Below are 24792 nucleotides of genomic sequence, written 5' to 3'. Positions count from 1 at the left end.
CCATGAATCCAGCTTAGCCCCTGATGCCCTCCCACCTGCTCCCAGTAAAGCTGACAAGTATTACAGAATACCAGATTCTCACAAATACCTGTACAGGAATCTTGCTGCAAATCCAGAAGTCATTACACAGGGACCTAAAGGAGCTCGGGCTAGTTCTGTAAAGAATCCTACTCCTTCTGACAAGGATGCTAGAGCTCTGGATAGATGGTGTAAAAAAAGTTTACACCTCTGCAACCTTAGCTATCAGAGCACTCAACTGTCAGTTCCATATGTTAAAATATCAACAACACACTTTGGAACTATTAAAGCAAAAGGTTTCTACCTTTCTTGACTGTACCAATTCTAAAGAGTTAGCAGATTTACTGCACTCTACTTGTCAAGTGGCCAAACACTCATTACACTGTGGATATGATGGACTAGAAGCCTCAAGCAGGGCAGCAGTGTCTAGATCTGTCATTAGGAGACATGCATGGTTGAAGGAACAACCTCTCCCTGATCATGTCAAGTCTAAATTAATTGATGCACCCTTGGATAAGGACCTCATCTTTGGAGAAAAAGCCAAAGAGGTGCTTAAAAAGATGGAAGACAAAGCAAAATCAATGCAAACAGTAAAAGATTTCTTTCAGGTAGAACCTCCTAGATTCAGCAGGAATCTTCCCTCTAAGCACTGGTCCTTTCCTGCATCTAACAGACAGGGGCAAGGTAAGCACTGAAGGAACAGATCACCCAGGCCCATATCCCAGGGACATCAGAGATACAAACAGTGGACCACTTCTGCCCCAAAGGCAAGGAGTTCTAAGCCATCTTATGGCAAAAACTCTCAGTAACTCCCACTCCCCCCCCCCCGCCCTCCTTTCACCCACCAAAAGCTAGGAGGAAGGCTCTCCCTCTGCAAAGAAAATTGGCTGTCTGTAACAAAGATAATTTTTCAGGGATACAAATTCACTTTCAACAAACTCTCAATTCCAAGAGGGTACCCAGGCTTGCCTCCAAATCAGTGGGCAGAGGCATTAAAACGAGTCCAAACTCTCATATCCCAGGGGGCAGTAGAACCTGTTCCCGCAGATCAAACAGGCAAAGGCTTTTATTCCAGGCTATTCCTATTTCCCAGAAAAGAGAGCACTTGGTGCCCCATCCTGGATTTATCCATTCTGAATACCTCCCTGGTGGTCCCCAAATTCAAAATGCTAACTTTGCATCAGCTGCTACTTATGGTGACAATGAATGCCTGGTTAGTGACCCTAGACCTAAAAGATGCCTACCTCCACATCTTCACAAGGGAATCCTGCAGGAATCTCCTGCGCTTCAGAGCAGGCTCACAACACTTTCAGTTCTCTGCACTTTCCTTTGGCTTATCTACTGCTCCCAGGGTATTCACCAAATACTTAGCCCCGGCCGTAACATTTTGCAGACAGAGAAGTATATAGATTTACCCTTATCTGGACGACTGCCTCATTCAGGCAGAGTACAAAGAAAAGCTGCTCTGGGACCTCCTCTTTGTCAAAATCCTCCTAACTTCCTTAGGGTTCACCATCAACGAGAAGAAATCAAAGCAAACACCCTCCAGGAGGATCATTTTCTTGGGAGCACTGCTGGACACAGCATCTCAAATGGCCTTCCTATCCCCAGGAAATCAGAGCTTCCAGCATCTCTACTTTACCCATCATCCAAATGTCACCTCACGGCGAGAAAGTTCCCGCAAGCCTTGGGGTACATGGCATCTTGCATCCTTCTAATTCTTCTGGCCAGGCTTCACATGAGAAAGCTTCACTGTTATCTAAAGAACCTTTGGTGTCAACACTCACAGCCTCTAGAGACCTCTCTCCCTCTGATCCCCTGTATAAGGGCTGAGTTTCTCTGGTGGGCAGGGGCTTGTGCCAAGAAAAAGGGTTTTCCCTTCATCCTTCACCCTACCGGATAGACCATAACCACCGAAGCCTCAGACATTGCTTGGGGTGCTCACCTAGCAGGCAGGTGCACCCAAGGTCTTTGGGATGCCCAGCACCTTTGCTTACATATCAACCAGAAGGAAATGATGGCAGTACAAAAGGCTCTGACATCCGTCCAACCCCATCTCAGGCCACACTTCCTCCTTATCAAAACAGACAACACCACAGTAATGTGGTACATCAACAAACAGGGAGGGACCCAATCTTACCCTCTGTGCAGGCTAGCCATGAACCTCTGGCTGACTGCCCCCTCCATGATCTTACACCTAATAGCCCAATAACTACCAGGGATCAACAACACCCTGGCAGACCACTTGAGCAGAAACTTACTGGACCCCTACGAATGGCAGCTCCACAGAAAGAACTTTTTGCATGTCACTCAGGAGCCAGGAGTGGGGAAATCCGGAGGTGGATTTCTGTGCTTTGCATCTCAACCACCAGTTTAAAAAAAAAAAAAAAAAATTCTGTACCTGGGAGTATCACCACCTAGCATGGAAGGTGGATGCCTTGACCTTACCCTGGAACTCCCTCTTTGTGTACGCATTCCCTCCTTTGCCTCTTATTCCCAAGGGTACTGATCAAGATAAGGGAGGAGAGACCAAAGGCCATCCTCATTGCTTCAGATTGGCCCAGACAGCATCTGTACCGCTTCCTGCACAGCCTGACATCACAGCCTCCCAGGCAGCTTCCCCCTGATCTCAGACCTCTTGACTCAAGTGGAGAGGGAAATGCTGTACCCAGACCTGCAGACTCTCAAACTGTTAGCATGGCTAATACTCTAAGGGCAAGTAATGGGCACCTGTTAAGCAAACAGGTCCTAGACATTATCACAGAGGCCAGAAGGCCAAGCACCAGAAAACCTTACACAGGGAAATAGTTCATAGAAATAGTTCATAGATTAGTACTAAGCTAGCTGCCCTTGCAAGCCATTTTAAGCTTAGCCAATTATCCCTTGTGAGACTCAAACCCTGCACTTTGTGTTTGTAAGGCAAACACCTTAACCCTTAGGCCACCCTCCCAACCAATGGAATGGAAAAGATTCTGCTCCTGGAGCCAGTCCAAAGGGGCCAGTTCCCTCACAACCATCTGTCCCTGTTATCCTGGACTATCTAGTGGAGTTACTCAATAGTGGCCTCTCCTTCTCTTCTATTAAAAGCCATTTCAGCTCTTTTCGAAACAGATCAGCCCCTGTTCTCACATCCTTTGATTAAACAATTCCTCAGAGGGGCTTCTAATATCAGACCTCCCAGAAGGCCACCTACACCAGCCTGGGACCTGAATTATGTTTTGGAAAAACTATCCTTACCACCCTTCGAACCTGCTGCTTCAGCAGAACTGAAATACCTCTCCTGGAAGACTGCTTTTCTGCTAGCCGTTACCTTGCCCACAAGGGTTTCAGAACTTCAGGCACTGATTGCCATTGAGCCCTTCATCATTTTCCATGCAGACAGGGTCTCTCTCAGGACTAACCCCTCCTTTATGCCCAAGGTGGTATCTAATGTGACCACCAACCAAGCCATTCATCTACCCACCTTCTTCCCTAACCATCAAAACAAGGGGGAAAGAATTCTGCACTCACTAGACGTGCACAGATCACTCAGATACTATCTGGACCATACTAAAACCTTCAGGAAAATGGAACAACGTCTTGTCAGCTTTGCCCCAGGGCAGAGGGGAAGCCCATTTCCAAGCAAACCATTTCCAAATGGGTATCACGCTGTATCCATTTCTGCTCCAGATTACATGGGAAGCCACCCCCTAAGTCTTTTCGTATTCATTCCACTAGGGCAGCCTCTACTTCCACAGCATTCCTCAGAGGATTTCCCACTTGGGATATCTTGGAAGCTGCCACCTGGACCTCGGTCCATACCTTTACAAAGCATTACCACCTACCTCTTTTCTCTAAGGCTAGAGCAGGGTTTGCCTCTGCAATTCTGCAAGGCTTGCTTACCCATGCCTAGGTCTCTAGCTAATCCTTCCACCCCTCTCCTCAGCTTTGGGAATCCTCCCACCTATGATGACTGCAACAGTGAAACATGAAGAACATAGTACAGATGTTCATCGTGCATACAGCTGCAGTCATAACAGATGGGTTCTCCTGCCGTCAGGCGGGTCCTCGGTCGGCCGAATTCCAAAGTCTAGGTCTGGCGTCGGTTGTCGTCGCTTCTTCCCTGACGTCAGTGCGACAGGGGTATAAAAGAACCAGCCGACACCATTTTCTTCATTCTTTCTTGCCGCGCGGTGCCCGAAGCAAAAGCAGTTCGCAAGTGCCGGTCGGACAGCTCCTGAAATTACGAAAATTTGGAAACCGAAGTCATCTTGAAAGCTAAGTACCCCATTGGGGAAACTTTTCTTGCCTCAGACCAATGTCAGACAAAGTTAATAATTGTATTTCATGTGGGAAGCAAATACCGCATAAGGATTTCCATTCCCTCTGTATACCTTGTTTAGGCCCAGACCACGACGTCTCGGTCTGTCGCTTTTGTGCTACATTCAACAAACGCACCATTCAGCGTCGGGCGGAGTTTGCCCAGCATTATTTTGGAAAAACATTTAACTATATTATGTCGTCGGATACGCAAAGATAAGGACCGACACGCAAGGTCCGCGGCCTCTACCGACACCACGCCAAAGCCGACTACACGTGGTCCGGTTCTCAGTAAGGCGCCTACGCAGCCCCTGACTACCGACGACACTTCATTGGCGGTGACTCCTGTGCCCGAGGTCGCAGGCTCCTTGGCCCACACCCTGACTACAGATACCGAAGCCAATCATGGTGTTGAACCTCAAAATGTGGACAGGTCTACCTCCACTCAAGGTGTCTTCAGACCTTCCTCTTCTTTTTCCGTTAAGGCTTTCACTAAGTCTAAAGCAGCCATGCATTCTAAGGGACAAGCTACACAGGGCCCATCTCCAGGCCCCATGCCTAACAACAGGTGCTTAAAGTGGCTGAGGATTTAATTACTCTTATCAGGGTTCTCAACCCCACGGACAAAGGCCCAGAGTGGAACAGACACCCTTCTCCTGAACTAATGACAGAGCAGGAATCTGATTATTCAGATTTTGAAGCGGAACAACCACCTCTGACTGCTTATGAGGATTCAGATGCAGAGGAATCCATTCCTTCTGCCTCCCCACAAGAACCTTTCCTCTGGGGAAACCCCTCACACCCTCAGGGAACATTTCCACTGGGAATCTCAGGACTTCCCTCAGTCTAAGAAAAGGCTAAGAGAGTTTCTAGACCTGCCCCAGTACAGACCTCTGGCCATCTCCCCCCCCCCCCATCTTAGAAGTGCTAGATGATGTTTTCCATGAATCCAGCTTAGCCCTTGACGCCCTCCCACCTGCTCCCAGTAAACCTGACAGGTATTACAGAGTACCAGATTCTCACAAATACCTGTACGGAAATCCTGCTGCAGACCCGGAGGTCATTACACAGGGACCTAAAGGAGCTAGGGCTAGTTCTGCAAAGAATCCTACCCCTTCTGACAAGGATGCCAAAGCTCTGGACAGATGGGGTAAAAATGTGTACACCTCTGCAACCTTAGCTATCAGAGCAATCAACTGTCAGTTCCATATGTTAAAATATCAACAACATGCTTTGGAACTATTAAAGCAAAAGATTTCTACCTTTCCTGACTGTACCAATTCTAAAGAGTTAGCAGATTTACTGCACTCTATTTGTCAAGTGGCCAAACCCTCATTACACTGTGGATATGACACACTAGAAGCCTCAAGCAGGGCAGCAGTGTCTAGATCTGTCATTAGGAGACATGCATGGTTGAAGGAACAACCTCTCCCTGATCATGTCAAGTCTAAATTAATTGATGCACCCTTGGATAAGGACTGCTTCTTTGGAGAAAAAGCCAAAGAGGTGCTTAAAAAGATGGAAGACAAAGCAAAATCAATGCAAACAGTAAAAGATTTCTTTCAGGTAGAACCTCCTAGATTCAGCAGGAATCTTCCCTCTAAGCACTGGTCCTTTCCTGCACCTAGCAGACAGGGGCAAGGTAAGCCCTGAAGGAACAGATCACCCAGGCCCCTATCCCAGAGACAGCAGAGATCCAAACAGTGGACCACTTCTGCCCCAAAGGCAAGGAGTTCTAAGCCATCCTTTGGCAAAAACTCTCAGTAACTCCCATCCACCCTCCTTTCACCTACCAAAAGCTAGGAGGAAGGCTCTCCCTCTGCAAAGAAAATTGGCTGTCTGTAACAAAGATAATTTTTCAGGGATACAAATTCACTTTCAACGAACTCTCAATTCCAAGAGGGTACCCAGGCTTGCCTCCAAATCAGTGGGCAGAGGCGTTAAAACAAGTCCAAACTCTCATATCCCAGGGGACAGTAGAACCTGTTCCCACAGATCAAACAGGCAAAGGCTTTTATTCCAGGCTATTCCTATTTCCCAGAAAAGAGAGCACTTGGTGCCCCATCCTGGACCTATCCATTCTGAATACCTCCCTGGTGGTCCCCAAATTCAAAATACTAACTTTGCACCAGCTGCTACTTATGCTGACAAAGAATGCCTGGTTAGTGACCCTAGGCCTAAAATATGCCTACCTCCACATCTTCATAAGGGAATCCTGAAGGAATCTCCTGCGCTTCAGAGCAGGCTCACAACGCTTTCAGTTCTCTGCACTTTCCTTTGGCTTATCTACTGCTCCCAGGGTATTCACCAAATACTTAGCCCCGGCCGTAACATTTTGCAGACAGAGAAGTATATAGATTTACCCTTATCTGGACGACTGCCTCATTCAGGCAGAGTACAAAGAAAAGCTGCTCTGGGACCGCCTCTTTGTCAAAATCCTCCTAACTTCCTTAGGGTTCACCATCAACGAGAAGAAATCAAAGCAAACACCCTCCAGGAGGATCATTTTCTTGGGAGCACTGCTGGACATAGCATCTCAAATGGCCTTCCTATCCCCAGGAAATCAGAGCTTCCAGCATCTCTACTTTACCCATCATCCAAAAGTCACCTCACGGCGAGGAAGTTCCTGCAAGCCTTGGGGTACATGGCATCTTGCATCCTTCTAATTCTTCTGGCCAGGCTTCACATGAGAAAGCTTCACTGTTATCTAAAGAACCTTTGGTGTCAACACTCACAGCCTCTAGAGACCTCTCTCCCTCTGATCCCCTGTATAAGGGCTGAGTTTCTCTGGTGGGCAGGGGTCTGTGCCAAGAACAAGGGTTTTCCCTTCATCCTTCACCCTACCGGATAGACCATAACCACCGAAGCCTCAGACATTGCTTGGGGTGCTCACCTAGCAGGCAGGTGCACCCAAGGTCTTTGGGATGCCCAGCACCTTCGCTTACATATCAACCAGAAGGAAATGATGCCAGTACAAAAGGCTCTGACATCCTTCCAACCCCATCTCAGGCCAGGCTTCCTCCTTATCAAAATAGACAACACCACAGTAATGTGGTACATCAACAAACAGGGGAGGGACCCAATCTTACCCTCTGTGCAGGCTAGCCATGAACCTCTGGCTGACAGCCTCCTCCATGGGCTTACACCTAATAGCCCAGTACCTACCAGGGATCAACACCACCCTGGCAGACCACTTAAGCAGAAACTTACTGGACCCCTACGAATGGCAGCTCCACAGAAAGAACTTTTTGCATGTCACTCAGGAGCCAGGAGTGGGGAAATCCGGAGGTGGATTTCTTTGCTTTGCATCTCAACCACCAGTTTAAAAAAAATAAATAAATTCTGTAGCCGGGAGTATCACCACCTAGCATGGAAGGTGGATGCCTTGACCTTACCCTGGAACTCCTTCTTTGTGTACGCATTCCCTCCTTTGCCTCTTATTCCCAAGGGTACTGATCAAGATAAGGGAGGAGAGACCAAAGGCCATCCTCATTGCTTCAGATTGGCTCAGACAGCATCGGTACCGCTTGCTGCACAGCCTGACATCACAGCCTCCCAGGCAGCTTCCCCCTGATCTCAGACCTCTTGACTCAAGTGGAGGGGGAAATGCTGTACCCAGACCTGCAGACTCTCAAACTGTTAGCATGGCTAATACTCTAAGGGCAAGTAATGGGCACCTGTTAAGCAAACAGGTCCTAGACATTATCACAGAGGCCAGAAGGCCCAGCACCAGAAAACCTTACACAGGGAAATGGACAAGATTCTGCTCCTGGCGCCAGTCCAAAGGGGCCAGTTCCTCACAACCTTCTGTCCCTGTTATCCTGGACTATCTAGTGGAGTTGCTCAATAGTGGCCTCTCCTTCTCTTCTATTAAAATCCACACCTCAGCCATTTCAGCTCTTTTCGAAACAGACCAGCCCCTGTTCTCACATCCTTTGATTAAACAATTCCTCAGAGGGGCTTCTAATATCAGACCTCCCAGAAGGCCACCTACACCAGCCTGGGACCTGAATTATGTTTTGGAAAAACTATCCTTACCACCCTTCGAATCTGCTGCTTCAGCTGAACTGAAATACCTCTCCTGGAAGACTGCTTTTCTGCTAGCTGTTACCTTGCCCACAAGGGTTTCAGAACTTCAGGCACTGATGGCCATTGAGCCCTTCATCATTTTCCATGCAGACAGGGTCTCTCTGAGGACTAACCCCTCCTTTATGCCCAAGGTGGTATCTAATGTGACCACCAACCAAGCCATTCATCTACCCACCTTCTTCCCTAACCCTCAAAACAAGGGGGAAAGAATTCTGCACTCACTAGACATGCACAGACCACTCAGATACTATCTGGACCGTACTAAACCCTTCAGGAAAATGGACCAACGTCTTGTCAGCTTTGCCCAAGGGCAGAGGGGAAGCCCATTTCCAAGCAAACCATTTCCAAATGGATATCACGCTGTATCCATTTCTGCTCCAGATTGCATGGGAAGCCACCCCCTAAGTCTGTTCGTATCCATTCCACTAGGGCAGCCTCTACTTCCACAGCATTCCTCAGAGGATTTCCCACTTGGGATATCTTGGAAGCTGCCACCTGGACCTCGGTCCATACCTTTACAAAGCATTACCACCTACCTCTTTTCTCTAAGGCTAGAGCAGGGTTTGCCTCTGCAATACTGCAAGGCTTGCTTACCCATGCCTAGGTCTCTAACTAATCCTTCCACCCTTCTCCTCAGCTTTGGGAATCCTCCCACCAATGATGACTGCAACAGTGAAACATGAAGAACATAGTACAGTTGTGTACACTTACCATAAATGTAGATATTCAAGTGTATTCACTGTTGCAGTCCTGGTTTCCTTCCCCCTTATATCCTCTTTCCTTAGGGAGACATAAGCTTCTTAGGGTGGTTTTTAACCATCAGGACCACTTTGCCATACTTCCTTGGGCTTCTGACTGGTAAGGGCAAGAAAAACTGATGAAATGGCGTCAGCTGCCTTACTTTGTAGCACTGACGACCTGACCTCAGTCCACAAGTGATAGCAGCTGACGCAGAAAAACATTGACTCTGGTATTTGAGCCGGCCAAGGGCTACCTCAGCAGGGATAACCCACAGGTGATGACTGCAACAGTGAATACACTCGAACATTTACATTTATGGCAAGTGTACACAACTGTACTTTTTAGTAAGCTCTTTCAATGAGCACAGTCTTTGAAAGTGCTGTGTGCAGGGGTCTACGTCATAACATTGAAATTTCATAACGCTGAATTTCATAATATTGAGACCAAAACATCTAAATCCCAAAACACTGAAAACCCAAAACATTGAAATCTCAGAACATTTAAAATGTGCTGCATAACATTGAAAACTACAATGCATATATAAATAGCATCCTCTCCACACACTTTGTACTATGTTTCTGCAAGGGGGCAAGCCCCCCTGCATCCTCATGTGGGGGGCCTCTGCCCCCCCCCCCGCACCCTCTGTAAATTAAATATACCAACTCCAAGATCACACTACAGTAAAAAAAAATTAATTTCCTAACCTCACATACACTGTTAGGAAATTATTTTTTTTTCTTCTGTAGTGCGATCTTGGAGTTGGTATATTTAATTTATGGGGAGTGGGGGGCAGAGCCCCCCACATGGGGGTGCAGGGGGGCTTGCCCCCCTGCAGAAACATAGAAACTGTGTTTGTTAGGTGGTGGTGTAGGTAGAAGAGATCTTATTTACTTGTGCAAAGTAGTTTTCAATGTTATAAAGCACACTTTCAATATTCTGAGTTTTCAATGTTTTGGGTTTAAAGTGTTTTGAATTTTCGGTGTTATGGTCTCAGTGTTATGAATTTCAACGTTGTGAAATTTCAGTGTTGTGAAGTAGACCCGTGTGCAGTGGGTGCATTATTCTGTTACCCTTTTCTTGGAGTGGCAGCAGGACTTCAAAAGTTCAGATTTGTAATTTTCTAACTTAGAGTTTGGTCAGTACTGAAGAGGAATGGAGCCATTACTGTAATCCTTGTGATCCAGGTTCAAGTATCGGGTCCAGGTGCAAAACAACATGGCCTGGGAGGTAGTGGCCAGCTCATCCATCTGGTTATTGAAACCCGTCTCCGAGATATGTATGATGAAAAAGCCAGGAGAAATGGCCTCCAGTATGCATGTGCCTTCCAAGAGTGGCAGCTTGCTATGGCATGCATTGATCTCAGTCATAGATTGAGAATGGTACTGTTGAAGCATGCTGACATGCATATGTAATGCAGCACACTCTGGACAGTTGCAGAACTTCATGATTTTGAGCTGCAAGGTAAAGCACAGAAAGCTATTCCCAGCTTTTCTGCACAATGGAGATGCACCTCAAAATCAGCTGGTGTGTTAAATGTTTGAATTTCTAGTAGACCTAATTCCATTTACTTTTGTTTCATTCACCAACTGACAGTAATTTAAGTATTCCTGCACCATTATTTGAGAGACCTATGTAGGCAACTCAGAGGCCTGAGTAGTAGGAAGGCAATTTCCAGATAAGGTAAATGATGAATGTGCAGGAAATTAAATGATTGTTCACAGGAAGATATTAATTCCCATTTCTCATTCTGGATGGGTTTGGGAAAGTTGCTGTTGCCTTATGAATGATGCACTCATCTCCTTAGGGAAATTGCACAGTTGTAGAAGCTTATTTGTAGTTTGAGAGGATCCTGCTTTTAATCCAGTCAACTATGCACTATGTAGCACATGTTTATCTTGAGTAGTAACTAAATTTAACAGAACACTCTGAATTTTTTTCTAGCTCAGATTGCTTTCATACAGGATGTTGGCTGTCTTCCTTTGAAAAGATACTCCACGAGGTATGTATTGTGATGAGCAGTTTCTTTTTCCAGTTACTTACATTTTTGCATTATTCATGTCCCTTAACTGCACTCTTCCCCTTTATTTATACAAAAAGTGTACTATTGAGTTAAAATGCTTAACACTTAGTGTTGCATGTTTCAGCAACTTTAAGTAGTGGCCAAGTATTTTTTTTTAACTTCACTTTGTTGAAACTTGTTTATTGTTAAAGATTTCTTTCATAATGTGTAGTCTGTACATCTGTGTTCTAGAAGTAAATTCAAATTGCTTGCATGGGATCTGTGTACACCTTCATCCTTACCATCAGTCTTTCCATAAAATTGGAGGTATTTGAATACCATTTAAACGTTCTTTTCCTTAGTTTACTAATCTGATTCTCCTTTTGTAGCTGCTGCTTTTTCATAATACAAAGTTCTGGACTATTACCCGAAGTGTTAGAAGGTTACAGTAGTCTAAGGCATACAGATTTGTGCAATTTGTCTCCATTTAACCTATTTTTATTTCTTCGCTCTGCTTCGCTCGCATCATAGAGGCACATACAGTGACTCAGCATCTTTACCTATTCAGTGACTTAGACCATACCTTTGTTGATTTGCATTCTGTCATTTATGTATGGCAGACTTGCTAAGTTTTAATGGTGGTGAGATTAGCGGCGAATACACAGAGTGCCATTGCTTCAAATGTTTACCATAGACAATATTTTTTGCCTGTAAGACGGGACAGTCTCTTAGTTAATATGTTTCGTTGTGTTGTGAAACGTATCCTGTTCATTCATTCACTTCGTCTGATCTATCATGTTGGTCCTCGAACCACTTGTTGGATTTGGCTTGGCAGCATTAGTGCTCCATGCTGTATCATGTGGGCCCTTGAGCAACTTGTTGGATCTGGCTTGGCACCACTAGTGCTCCAGCCCCTTTAAGAATTTTCCCTTCCGTAATGCACCGTTTCCCCTAATTATTTCAGATCGTGTTTTCTGCCATAGCAAATAGAGTAGCATTGGCTCCAAAGTCTACTTTCCTCATGTCTGTACAGACTTCTGGTAAGCCTGCTAAACACAAACAGACCCCAGAAGCTTTCTTTTCTATAGTAGATGCACTCAAACATCTGTTGCTCTTTAATTGGAGCCACCCTGATACTTCAGCCCAAGCATTATAATACTGGGACAGATTGACCTTGTCCTCAGAGAAACACAGAATGTAAACACAACACTTGCTAAAGGCAATTCAAGTTGAAATAAAACAAGATGAGAAAAATCCTGAATATGACACCACTGCAAAGAAAAACTATTAAAACAATAAAATAAAACTTTAATATACTTAAAAGCATAATAACAAAATCTTAAATGAGCCTCTAAACGATGAGCGCTTTCGGCGGAAGCCGCCTTCTTCAGATCATAAAATTCAAAAGGCTGCAATTGATTCAAATGTTTATGGATAGCCAATCCTGAGACTTCAGAGTTACACACCTACTTGGCCCAACCAATCACAGATAGACCAGTCAAAATAACCAGGAAATTGTAGGCTCAAAGGTCTTGTAAGTGTTGACAACCAATCATTAAAACACCTATAGGAAGTCAACATAACATACACACCTCTCAATTATAGGCTCGGATACTAAGTCCAATGATAAGTTAGTGAATATAGCCAGTCGCTGGAATACCAATGAAAACTAACATAGCTTACACTCCTCTCAATATAGCTAATACATTAAATGTCAAATGGGGTACAGGCCAGAAAACCAGGAAGTAATGAAATCAATTATTATGTTCAGTAAGGAATTTGAGGTTAGTGTTTATAGCCAGTCGCTAAGGTACCAATAGAGAGTCCGTTTAACACACACCTGTCTGTTGTAAACCCACCTGTCTGTTGTAAACCCAGTTATGTCCAATAAAAGGGTTAGAGTTAGCGGTTAAGGCCAATCACTAAAATGCCAATAGAAAATCAGCATAGAGTACACTCCTCTCAGTCTAACCAATCCAGGACATGCAGTATGAAATGGGGACGAAACGAAAAGATGTACAACATATAGCAGAGCAAACTACACCAATCTTTGAAGTATTACCCAGTAGAAGAACTAGTGTCCTGTAAAACCTAGTCTCTGCTCGCAGACGTTGACTTCGCAGGACACTAGTGATTTCCCAAGTACTCTCGTCTCTTGGACAGTAATTTGAGGTTCTTTTGATGACTGATGATGCAACAAGCAAGCAGACACTAGGTTTTACAGGACACTAGTTCTTCTGTTGGATAATACTGGATAATACTGCAGTTATTGGACATAACTGGGTTTACAACTGAGAGGTGTGTGTGTTAAATGGACTCTCTATTGTTACCTTAGCGATTGGCCATAAACGCTAATCTCAAATTCCTTACTAGACATAATTGATTTCATTACTTCCTAGTTATCTGGCCTCTACCCCATTTGACATTTAATGTATTGGCTATATTGAGAGGAGCGTAAGCTATGCTGGTTTTCATTGGTATTCCAGCGACTGGCTGTATTCGCTAACTTCTCATTCAACTTAGTATCCGAGCCTATAACTGAGAGGTGTGTATGTTATGTTGACTTCCTGTAGGTGTTTTAGTGATTGGTTTTCAACACTTAATTTTAATTTCCTATTGGACATGACCTTTGAGCCTACAATTTCCTGGTTATTTTGATTGGTCTATCTGTGATTGGTTGGGCAAGTAGGTGTGTAATTTTGAAGTCTCAGGATTGCCTATCCACAAACATTGTAACCAATTGCAGCCTTTTGCATTTTACGATCTGAAGAAGGTAGTTTCCGCCGAAAGCGCTCATCATTTAGAGGCTCATTTAACATTTTGTTATTATGCTTTTAAGTATATTAATTAAAGTTTTATTTTATTGTTTTAATAGTTTTTCTTTGCTGTGGTGTCGTATTCAGGATTTTTCTCATCTTGTCCTCAGAGAAGTACTCCTTACTGTTCAAGCCCTAAGTCAGACCTTATTGTGAAGTTGCCTGCCAGCCCTGTGCTCTTTTGTGGACTGATTTGGTGAGTTAGTGTTTGCATTCTTCACATTACCTCTGAGAAGGCTGTACTACATGGTCAATATGTATTAATACTAACCCAGTGATCTAGTTAGAAGCACAGAGTTTGCCAAGTGGTTTCCTGGCATTGTGGATTAACTGTGTTTACCAAAACTGCCATTGTGCAGAGCCTGTAGCATAATTTTTGTAAGGTTTAGACTCTGTGACAACTGCAGAATTGATCAGAACTAAAGATTGTGGCACTACTGTTGATTTATCTGACTAGTTTAGGCTTACAGACATTTTTAGAGACTTTGTAGTGGTCTTCATGGTTGCCTTGTAGTAATAGAGACTGGGCAGAACCTTTCAGCTGTCGGCATATTTTTCGAAGCAGGTGTGTATCATTGTCACTAGTATGTGCAATATTGATGCTTGAATTCTCAGCTAAAACACTAGGCACAGCAGTCAGTCACTTGGAATGGGCCCAGAACTGTGGCAGTCCATAACATCAGTTAGCTAGAAGAGGAAGATGTTCATCGTGCATACAGCTGCAGTAATCACAGATGGCTTCCCGTCGGGCGGCGTCCCTCGGTCGGTCAAATTCCAAAGTCTTGGTCGGTCGGGCCAATTACCCATGCCTAAGCTTAAAAAATGGTTGAGGATCTAATATCTCCTCAGAGGTTCTCAGCCCTCCCCCCCTGACAAGAGACCCAGAGGGAGGAAGAATCCCTCTTCTGATCAGGGATCCATTTTATCAGAGCATTCTGATGCAGAGGAACACTTGTCTTTATCCTGCACCCTCTGCCTCCTGCTGATAGATATTAAGCAAGAGTACCCAGTTCACCCATTTCTTACCAATTTCTTTAAATTAATGCCCTGAACTGATGCTGAACAAGGACCTAGGGGATAAAAGAAAGGCACTCCACTGCCTCCAATCCACTTCCTGCAGAAAGGAAATCTTATCTCTCTAGAAGGTAGGAAAGGTAAGAAGGTATATACCTCCCCACATGAGAGGGCCTTAAACTGCCAGTTTCATAGTTTTATATGATTAAATATGAACAGTTCTAATTTAAAAAAAAAAAAAAAAACCTGAAAACAAACCAACAAATAAAAAAAGTTACAGGATATGATGCATGATGCAAGTGGGTAAGGGTAAACACACTCAATGTGGTTATGATGCCCTAGAGGCCTCCAGCAGACATGCCTGGCTTCGGCGTGAAAGCTAAAACTTGATGCTGCTTTACAAAAAGGATGTACTTTTTGGTACTAATGCTGAGGATATACTTCACGAAAATGGAAGAAAAGCCAAATCTATGCAAAAAGCTGTTTTTACTACAGGTCCACACACCACACCAGAATTGGCCTTCAAAAAAAAACTGGTTTTCCAGCCACTGACAAGCCCCCTGCAAAGAGGTGATACAGACGACAAGGGCAGAGGGCAGTCACAAGGATCATAGGAGAGCAGACATGCAATCTTCCAGCACCAAGAGTTGGTATACAAAAGTACAACAATACAGGAAGCAAACCCAATGACTCTGTCAAACCTACCACAAAATCAAAGAAGAGAGGCAGGCACAAATTTCAGCAAAGCTAAACATGAGAGCTATACAAAGGTACCCTCGCACCAACAAGGTCAAGGTTTTTATTCAAGACTCTTCCTTTCTTATCTGATGACTGCCTGATCCAAGCAGCAAACAAACAAATACTACTAACATCTGGCATATGTGTGACGGGTTACTGCTTTCTCTGGGATACACCATCAACAAGGAGAAATCACTACAGTACCTAGCTGAACTGCTGAACAGTGGACTTTCATTTTCTTCCATTAAAGCCCTTCCTCATCTTCCATCAGATCAGGTTTCGGGAATTACCTTTTCGCCGTTTATCAAGTGGTATCCAGGGTAGGGGCCTTAAACCAAATACACACTACACCTACCTTCCTAAAACCCAAAAAACAAACAAAGGCTGCTTCAAGGCTCTTTAGACATCCATAGGCAGCTACGCTACTATTTTGACAGAACAAAGTCCCTTCAGGAAAAGAACAACTTTTTGTGTCCTGTGTCAGGGGTAGGGGAACCAGAAACCAACCAAACAACAGACCAAGTCAGTGGATTGGCAGCCACTGCGCATTTTTTTTTTACTCCTATCATGGAAATCTGTCCCCTGGGGTATCAGACCACTCCACCAGGCCACAGCCACCCCCACAGCCTTCCTCAGAGGTGTGCCTACTAAGGATATTCATGGGGCCTAACTCTTCCTTCATACCTCCTGACTGCTATCCTGTTATGTTTTTATTTGCTTGCTTACACTGATTTTGTATATTTCATTGCATTTTTTGCATATGTGATGTTTTACTTATGTATTGCCTTCCTTTTTTTCTATTTTCCTACAAGTTGCACACTTGGCTTATTGACTGCTTAGTTCATAAATTCAAATGAGGTGGTTGGCAGCCATCGTTTCTTGTATAAATTAGACTGGAGAGTCTTCATCAACAATGAATTTATTTTCTCAGAGAGAATTTTCCCACTTCTGTCTCCTCCCCTGTGCCATCCCTGTAATCACTTTGCTGTAGTGAAGAAGAGACATACAGCATCTTCTGCAAAAGAGATCAATCCAAATAATTCTCACATATTTGGGAAACAAATTCTTGTCACATTTATTTCTTAGGACAAAAATGTCAGAGTGTAAAGACCATTTTTAGACCTCAGTGAATTGAATAACTGCACTCAAAGTATTCTGTCCTTAATCCATCATCCTCCTTCATCAGTGAGTTTGGCCTGTTGCTCAGACCTGCAGTACAAGATTGGCTATAAAATCTTCTCTACTACTCCCTTATTTGATGTGCAAGTTCATTTCCATTTCAAAATCCTCCCTTTGTCTCTATTTTGCCCTCGTGTGTTCACAGAGCATATGGCAGTGCTAGACATCTTTTTGGTGACTGGTTTGTAATGTCAACTTCCTGCCCTAAACTGGTCCAAGCTAAACTGCTGCTTGATGTTACAATTACTTCTAGCAGTTCCCAAACAAATTTTTCACGTTGTGTCATTCAAAGTATGATGTGTGAGCATCTAGAAAAGTAGTGCTTTTCCCCAAACCAAAGGGTGCTGGACATGTTTTTTTTTAAACACCTTTATTATGTCATGACTTGAGATGTAGGCAAATCTATATTAACAAAAAAGAAAACACATTTGACCTTTTTCCCTCCACTTGCATACATTATACAATCACATTTATTTTCTTTGTAGCTATAATCAGTCTAACATTACATAAACTGTTAAATTCCTATCTTCCCTTAAACCTCTTTTCTCCTCCTCCTGAATATTATTTGACATGCATTTGTTCTCACAATTGCAGCTTATTTCAATGTAATTTGCTCATTCTGAAGATCCCTCATCCAGTTCTTTTATCTCTCTTATAATATTTAGTACCTCAAGTACAATTGCTTTTTTACTTTGATTTCCATTGTCCTGTAAGCATCTTCTTTTTTTTTTTTTTGTATATACAGCTGAAACTAATCAGGCCTTACAGGCAATTTATATCCTGTGTCCCAGCTCAAAAGAATTATTTCCTTATTACAGCCATTTGCTCACCCAATGTTTCTCAGAGTACTTTGTAGGGAGTTTTTAAAATTTGCCAGCTATTCTGTTTGGTGGTTGTTCTCTTAAGGATCTGCATATAAAATCCCACTCTCTCTCTTTTAACCCCCCCATCATCATTCTTTTCCATTTTGATTTCTGACCTTCTGCTTGTGTTATGTGTATGAGCCTTAACTGTGTAGCTCTAAAATATCCCTTCAAATCAGGTTAACATTAAATCACCATGTTATATTGGAAGGATCAATTTATCCGACTTAACTCTTGCCCTTTTCCCCTCCCAGATGAATTCCTTCAGCTCTTTATTATTGTCTACAGTTTCTGCTCTAGTTGAGACTGCGGTGGTGCATCAGTTAACGTTGTCACCTTACAGCAAGAGGTTCTTCGGTTCGATTCTCTGCTGGAGTGCCTTCTGTGTGGAGTCTGCATGTACTCCCCGTCATTGAGTGATGTTTAAAGACATGCAGGTAGGTACGTATGTGAATGGGTGTGGCTTCTTTGAAGGTTGGGTGTCAGGCTGGCACCTTGGCACCGTAAAAATCTACTGCCAATCATAAGTGGACCAGCGTTCCGCTGTGGCAACCCCTAACCGGGGAAAAAATATATATATATATATATATATATATATATATATATATATATATATATATATATATATATATATATATATATATATGCCTAACCCATATATAAAACTAAAGGGGCTAAAAGCATTTTCACTTGCTTGTATCTTACTATCTAGATCTGTAAATGAGCATCCAGTTTCTAAGTTTTTCTTCTGTCTTCTGTTTACTTACTTCCCACATATCCTTAGCTGCCATAATAGAAGCCTTTTTAATCCATACTCCTAAATAGTTTATCTTATTGTGTCCCCATAAATGAGTATTGCAGAACCAATTTATGTGTGGGTACATAATTTTTGGCTATAGCCTTTGTTTTATCTTCATTAATTTTATATTCCGAAAGGACTTCAAACTGTCTCAAAATGTTCCACAGCACTTGAGATGTCTTTTACTGGATTTATCAGGTACAAAATAATATAATCTGCCAGTAAAGCCCCATTTTATTGAGTACCACACCAGTTATATCCTTGCATTTCTGAGTCTCTTGTTTTCTTTGCCAATGGCTGTAAATTATGAAACAAATTAAATAGGGAAAAGAGGACACCCCTGCCTCATTCCTCTGTTTAAATGCAACTTATCAGAGAGTAACCCTCCCACCTTAATCCTTGCCTTTGATCCTTCATACATCCTCCTAAGTAACCTTATTGTATCAGGGAATGTAAATGCTTCCATTGCCATACTGAAAATCCCAGCTTACTCTGTCAAATGCTTTTTCTACGTCAAGACTCGCCAACAACAGCAGTATTTTCTTACATTCTGCTTCCTTCTGGATCATCATTGTTCTATTAATGTTGTCAAATGTATGCCTCCCCCTCCACAAAATTATATTGATCCAAATATATCAGTTTTGGCAACATCTTTCTTTCTTTTAGCTAGTATAGACATAAACTCTTTATAGTCATGGTGGATGTAAAATTGAAATGGTTCTATATGAAGCTGTGTCTGAATGGTCTTTACCATTTTTAGGTAATACAGCCACCACAGCTTTCTTTCAAGATTTTAATGCTTTCTCCTACTGTTAAACCAAATCTTCCATATCTTTTTCTGTTTCTTCCCTCCTAACTTCTAAACTTCCAGAAGAAGACCATCTGTTCCTGAAGATTGATTATTCATTACCATTTTTGTCGTCTCTCCACCTCATCTGCATCTAACCTTGGCATAATTAAGTCTTACATAAATCTTTCCATTTGTGCTATTTCTTGATTTCTATATTTGTCTGAGTTATACAACTTTTCATAAAGTTTCTGGAATATTTGTAATACCTCTGCAGGATCTCTGGTTATTTTATGTCATAGGCCCCCTTAAGTTTGGAGACAACCTCTTCTACTTTCTGTTGGCTAGTTTTTGTGCTGTGGAGTTGTTGCAAAAAATAGTTGCTTGGCAACAATCTTTTTAAACTCATGCAGGTTATCCAGATACTTCCTTATTTTCTCTTTAGCACTCTGTATGTGTGCCTCTTCTTGTTCTGTGAGATTCCTCTTATTCTACAATATTTTAAACTTTACCAGCTGCTCTAAGTAATTCCTATTACTTCTTAATCATATGTCTTTCTGTTTTATTTCTCCTGTTTTAACTCCATTTTCATTTTATCCATTAACTAGTTGTAAGTTCTGAAGATGATTCTATCCTCCCTAATAACTCTCAAATAATTTCTGCTAAGCATTCCTTAAATTCCTGTCTTTTTAACAGGTAGGTGGGAGAGTGCCAGTATCTCATTTTACTTCATTATACTCCATTTTTGTCAAAGTTTTTAATCACTGCATGATCTGAAGTAGTTATTGGATGTGTGTCAAAACTTTCAAATAAATGCACGTGTTCCTGTGACACACAATTTCTATCTAGTATAGCCCAGTTATTGCATCTTGGGGAATAATGTGTAAATTCTACTACTGAATTCACATCTTCCATACCAAATATTTTCATAAATCTTTTCAGAAATATGCCCTCTTTTGTTATATTTTCCCTTATTGGTCCTCCTGATACATCCTCAGTATTGCAAATTAAATTTCAGTTCTTACCAATAAAAAATATTTCCTGCTGACAGCTGACTGTTTCTCCCAAAATTTTCTTAAGCTCCATAACAGCACTTTTTAGTAGAATGTAAATACATGCCATTACTCTCTTACTACCTCAAATCTACTATTTGCACTCTGCATTTCTTAATGTAATTCAATATTATTTCCATTTTTGTTTGTACTTGTAAGGCCATTTGTGTTCCAGGATAATGTAGATAGCGTTAAGGAAGAAATAGTCACCATTATTTACCCTTGCTAAGCAGCACTTTTGCTCTTTAGTGAGCGTAAAATTGAAACATTGAGGATGTTTAAAAAAAAAAATGAAAACAGTGTGAGTGTATGCGTGCTTGGCATGTGTGAAAGCGGATGTGTATTGTGAAAGCGGATGTGTATGTGTGCGCGCGCGTGTGTGTGAAGTGGAGTGATTGAGCATTGGCAGCAGCAGTTAAGAGGTATCCATACCTCTGTCATCCTCTTAGCTGAAGATATCTGAATTAAGCCTAAAGTAATTGGGGGCTCTAAAACTGGGACAGAGTTTAAATATTGCTCTTGTACACTTATAAAGTTACTAAAATAACAAGATTTGTTTTAGCGTGCATTTTGACTGGTTCAAGCCCGAGTTACTTCTGATTCGTGTAATCATCTTCTGTACTTTTTTCTCACTCTGTCAAACATTTTCCTTTGCTAGTGAAACCTTTTCTAATGTTGCAGAGTATCTCTGAGTGTTACTGCCAGGAGAATGAGAAAGAGTCCCCTTCTGTTTGCTGACTCACTTTTTCTGGATAAACTTTTCTTTTATTTCCTCTGTAGCCTGTTCTGTATCCAAAATGTCTTTGATCCTCAAGAAAAAAAAATCTGAAGACAGCTGTATAAACTTGAATCTCACATGTTCCTCTCAATATTTCTTGATTGCTGGGATAAATGTGCTTCTTTTATACCCAGTGCACAGTGAATAATAATTTTCCACAAACACTCAGCAGTTTCCAATTTTGAATACTTTGCTCTTCTGCAACAGCTTTGTAAGGATCATTTCATTCTGGTGGTATGGTTGCACCTTTACTAATACAGGTCTTGTCTGCTTTCTCATGGCTAGATTTAGAGAATACACTTGATGTGTCCTTTCAATTAACAAATCCTGCTGTGGAATACCAGTCCAGTTGCATGTTTGTGCTATCATAAAATTAATAGTCTGTTCCTTCCAGTTTCTCTGGTACATCAGAAAATCTCAGGTTTTCTCTGTGTTCTCTGTCTTCTGACTCTACCATGTTTTGAAACAACTCTTCCTGTAAGTTTCATACTCAGCCAGCATTTTCTTCATTTAATCCTGTTTTTTGCAATTTTATCAGTTTGTCTTAATAGATGATGAAAGCTGATTCTATTTTTTCCCAGGCTTTTGTTATTTTGAGTTGATAAACTCCTTCAATGTTTCATTTGTTTTAGTTAGTTCCTCTAAATTACTGGAAGCCATCTCTTGTTCCAAAACTGAAGCTTGAACTGCTTTTTGCTGAACAGCTGTAGGATTCTTCCCAGGCAGTGTTTTCTTTTCACCTTTTCTAGATGTCCTTCAAGGATGCATCTGCAGTCCTTACAAATGGGTTGTCCTGTCGTCAGGCAGCCCTTTGGTCGGCCGGATTCCAAAGTCTGGGTCTGGCCTCTGCTGGTGTCGCACTTCACCCGACTCAGTTGTTCGAGTTGCAGTTATTCGGGTATAAAGGCATCAGCTGACGCCATTTTCCTCAGTCTTTCTTGTGCCGGTCGGTCAGAACCATAGATTACTACTACCCAATACTTCTACCAAGACTTCTAAAGCTGGCACTGCTAGACTCTTTCTTGCCTCAGCCGATGTCAGAAAAAGTGAATAACTGTTTAACTTGTGGGAAACAAATACCTCATAAAGATTTCCACTCTTACTGCTTACCTTGCTTAGGCCCAGACCACAACGTAGTAGCTTGTCTAGCCTGTGCTTTTTAACCAATTTGCTGAGGAGTTTTATTTTGCTTACATTATGCCGCCGGATCCTCCGACTATGCAAATATCTAAAAGCGAAGGAAAAGGACCGACTGAAACCGAGCAAGCGGTTCTTCCTTCCTTACCTCCTACTGAGGCCTCTTCCAACCTGGCGGAATCGGCTTCTGATATACCTCCTGCTCTTGCAGTTTCTTAGGAATTGTCTGACACTATCCCCCTGGATATTTCTACCCCTGCACATGGAGCTGCTAGGCCACCTGCATCCATGTACATTAAGGCCTTTGCCAGGGCTAAAGCAGCTAAATCTACAAAATCTGGGCCTGCTAAGACCCCCTCTCACAGGCCTAGCTCTAGTTCTCAAATGCTTAGTCTAGCAGAGGATCTCATTTCTTTAATCCGGGGATCCCAATCTCACCCTGACAGGGCCTCTCACCCACCTCCAGAGAAGAGGCCTAGAGCAGAGCCCCTTGAGCCAGTTTCGACAGATGATTCCTCTGATTCAGATATTACTAACCCTCCAGAGGCTCCTTTCTCCCCTTATGAAGACTCTGATGCTGAAGAGTCCATTCCTTCTGCCTCTCCGCCTGAGGAATTTTCCTTTGGGGAAACATTGCATGCTATGAGGGAACAATTTCAGTGGCAGGGCCAGGATTTTTCTGACTCTAGAAAAAGGCTTAGAACCTTTCTGCATTTACCACAACATAGACCTTTAGCCATACCTCCAGTTCTCTCTGTTGTAGATGATGCTTTTAATGATGCTTGTACTGCTCCTGATTCTCTACCTCTGGCCCATAGGTACTACAGGGTCCCGGACACGCATTACCATTTGTATAAGGCTCCTTTTGCAGACCCAGAGACTATCTCCCAGGGTCCTAAAGCTGTAACAGCTATCTCTGCTAAAAACCCCCTCCCCTCTGAAAGGGAATCCAGGTCCTTAGAGAGATGGGGTAAAAAAGTTTACACTTCTGCTACTCTTTCAGCTAGGGCCTTGAACTGTCAATTCCACATGATCCAGTATCAAGAATTTATGCTAGATCAGTTAACTAAAAAACTGTCCTCAGATGAACCATTGGACAAAAAATATGTTCAGGAAATGGTACATATAACATTCAGCAAGTCAGTAACCATTCCTTAAAATGCGGCTATGATGCACTGGAGGCTTCCTTTAGATCAGCCATGACTGGCACAGTTATCAGAAGGCATGCATGGTTAAAAGAGCAGGCCTTACCAGACCATGTCAAATCAAAACTACTAGATGCTCCCATGGACAAGATCAATTTGTTTGGCTCTCCTGCACAACAGGTGCTGAAGAAGATGGAAGAAAAGGCAAAATCTGTACAAACAGTGAAAGATTTCTTACAGGTCCAACCTCCAAGGTTTAGCAGGAATTGGCCCTCCAAGAATTGGTCCTTTCCAGACTCCTCCAGAGCTCAGAGAGGCAGGAATAGGCGCTCAAGAGGCAGAAGGCAATCCAGGGGTGCCTACAGGGACGCCAGTGGCAGGGTAACAACCAGCGAGGTGCAGCCACAGACACAGCCACCACCACTACTACAGGACACTCACAGTGACTTGGCTCTAGCACCGCCTACCAGGGAACAACTAGAAGCACCCTTGGGCGGAAGCTAGCTTTATTTTCAGTAAACTGGCATTACATCACAAGAGACAAGTGGATTTTGCAGACAATAGACCAAGGTTACAGGTTTCACTTCCATACTCTACCAGGGAAGAGAGGAATGCCAAACCTACCTCCAAATCAAAAGGCAGAAGCTCTAAAACAAATAACTCAATTATTAAGAATGAGAGCTGTGGAAAAGGTACCATCTACAGAGCAAGGACAAGGATTTTACTCCAGACTCTTCCTGGTACCAAGAAAAGAAAGCAAATGGAGACCTATACTCGACCTGTCCGCTTTAAACACATTCCTCATTGTTCCAAAATTCAAAATGAAAATGCTGACCCTACAGCAGCTTCTTCCCATGCTGGGCAAGGAGTCTTGGCTGGTAACTCTAGATCTCAAGGAGGCATACCTGCACGTCCCCATACGACCAAATTGCAGAAGATACCTCAGATTTCTTGCAGGATCAGAGCATTATCAATTCTCAGCATTGCCCTTTGGCTTATCTACTGCTCCCAGAGTGTTCACGAAATGCCTGGCATCAGTAATTGCTCATTGCAGGCTTCAGGGAATCCAAATCTACCCTTACCTGGACGACTGCCTGATACAAGCGGACAACAAAAACAAGTTAGCAGAAGACTTGAAAAGAGTCATTTACCTACTACAAGCCCTGGGATACACAGTCAATATAAAAAAGTCAAGGCTGATACCATCCCAAAGGATAACCTTTTTGGGTGCAGAGCTGGATACATCTAAACAAATGGCATTCCTAACAGTAGAAAAACAGGAACAACTCCCTCTCTACTTCTTGGCATTAACAAAACAGACAAAGCACAAGGTATTTT

The 24792-nt window shown here is 42.8% G+C and overlaps 1 protein-coding gene across 1 annotated transcript in view; it reads left to right on the top strand.

Moving 5' to 3' along the window:
- Positions 1-24792, top strand: part of RAD17 (RAD17 checkpoint clamp loader component) — a 1292309-nt gene that overhangs the window by 1144006 nt on the left and 123511 nt on the right. The window contains exon 16 of the mRNA XM_044063883.1: positions 11089-11146. Within this exon, the coding sequence (XP_043919818.1) occupies positions 11089-11146 (58 nt within the window). The remainder of the gene's footprint in view (positions 1-11088; positions 11147-24792) is intronic.

This window comes from Protopterus annectens, chromosome 2.part2 (assembly GCF_019279795.1).
Source record: "Protopterus annectens isolate FY-2018-M chromosome 2.part2, PAN1.0, whole genome shotgun sequence".
Taxonomy (NCBI): domain Eukaryota; kingdom Metazoa; phylum Chordata; order Ceratodontiformes; family Protopteridae; genus Protopterus; species Protopterus annectens.
This window is presented reverse-complemented; position numbering and strand designations above follow the sequence as displayed.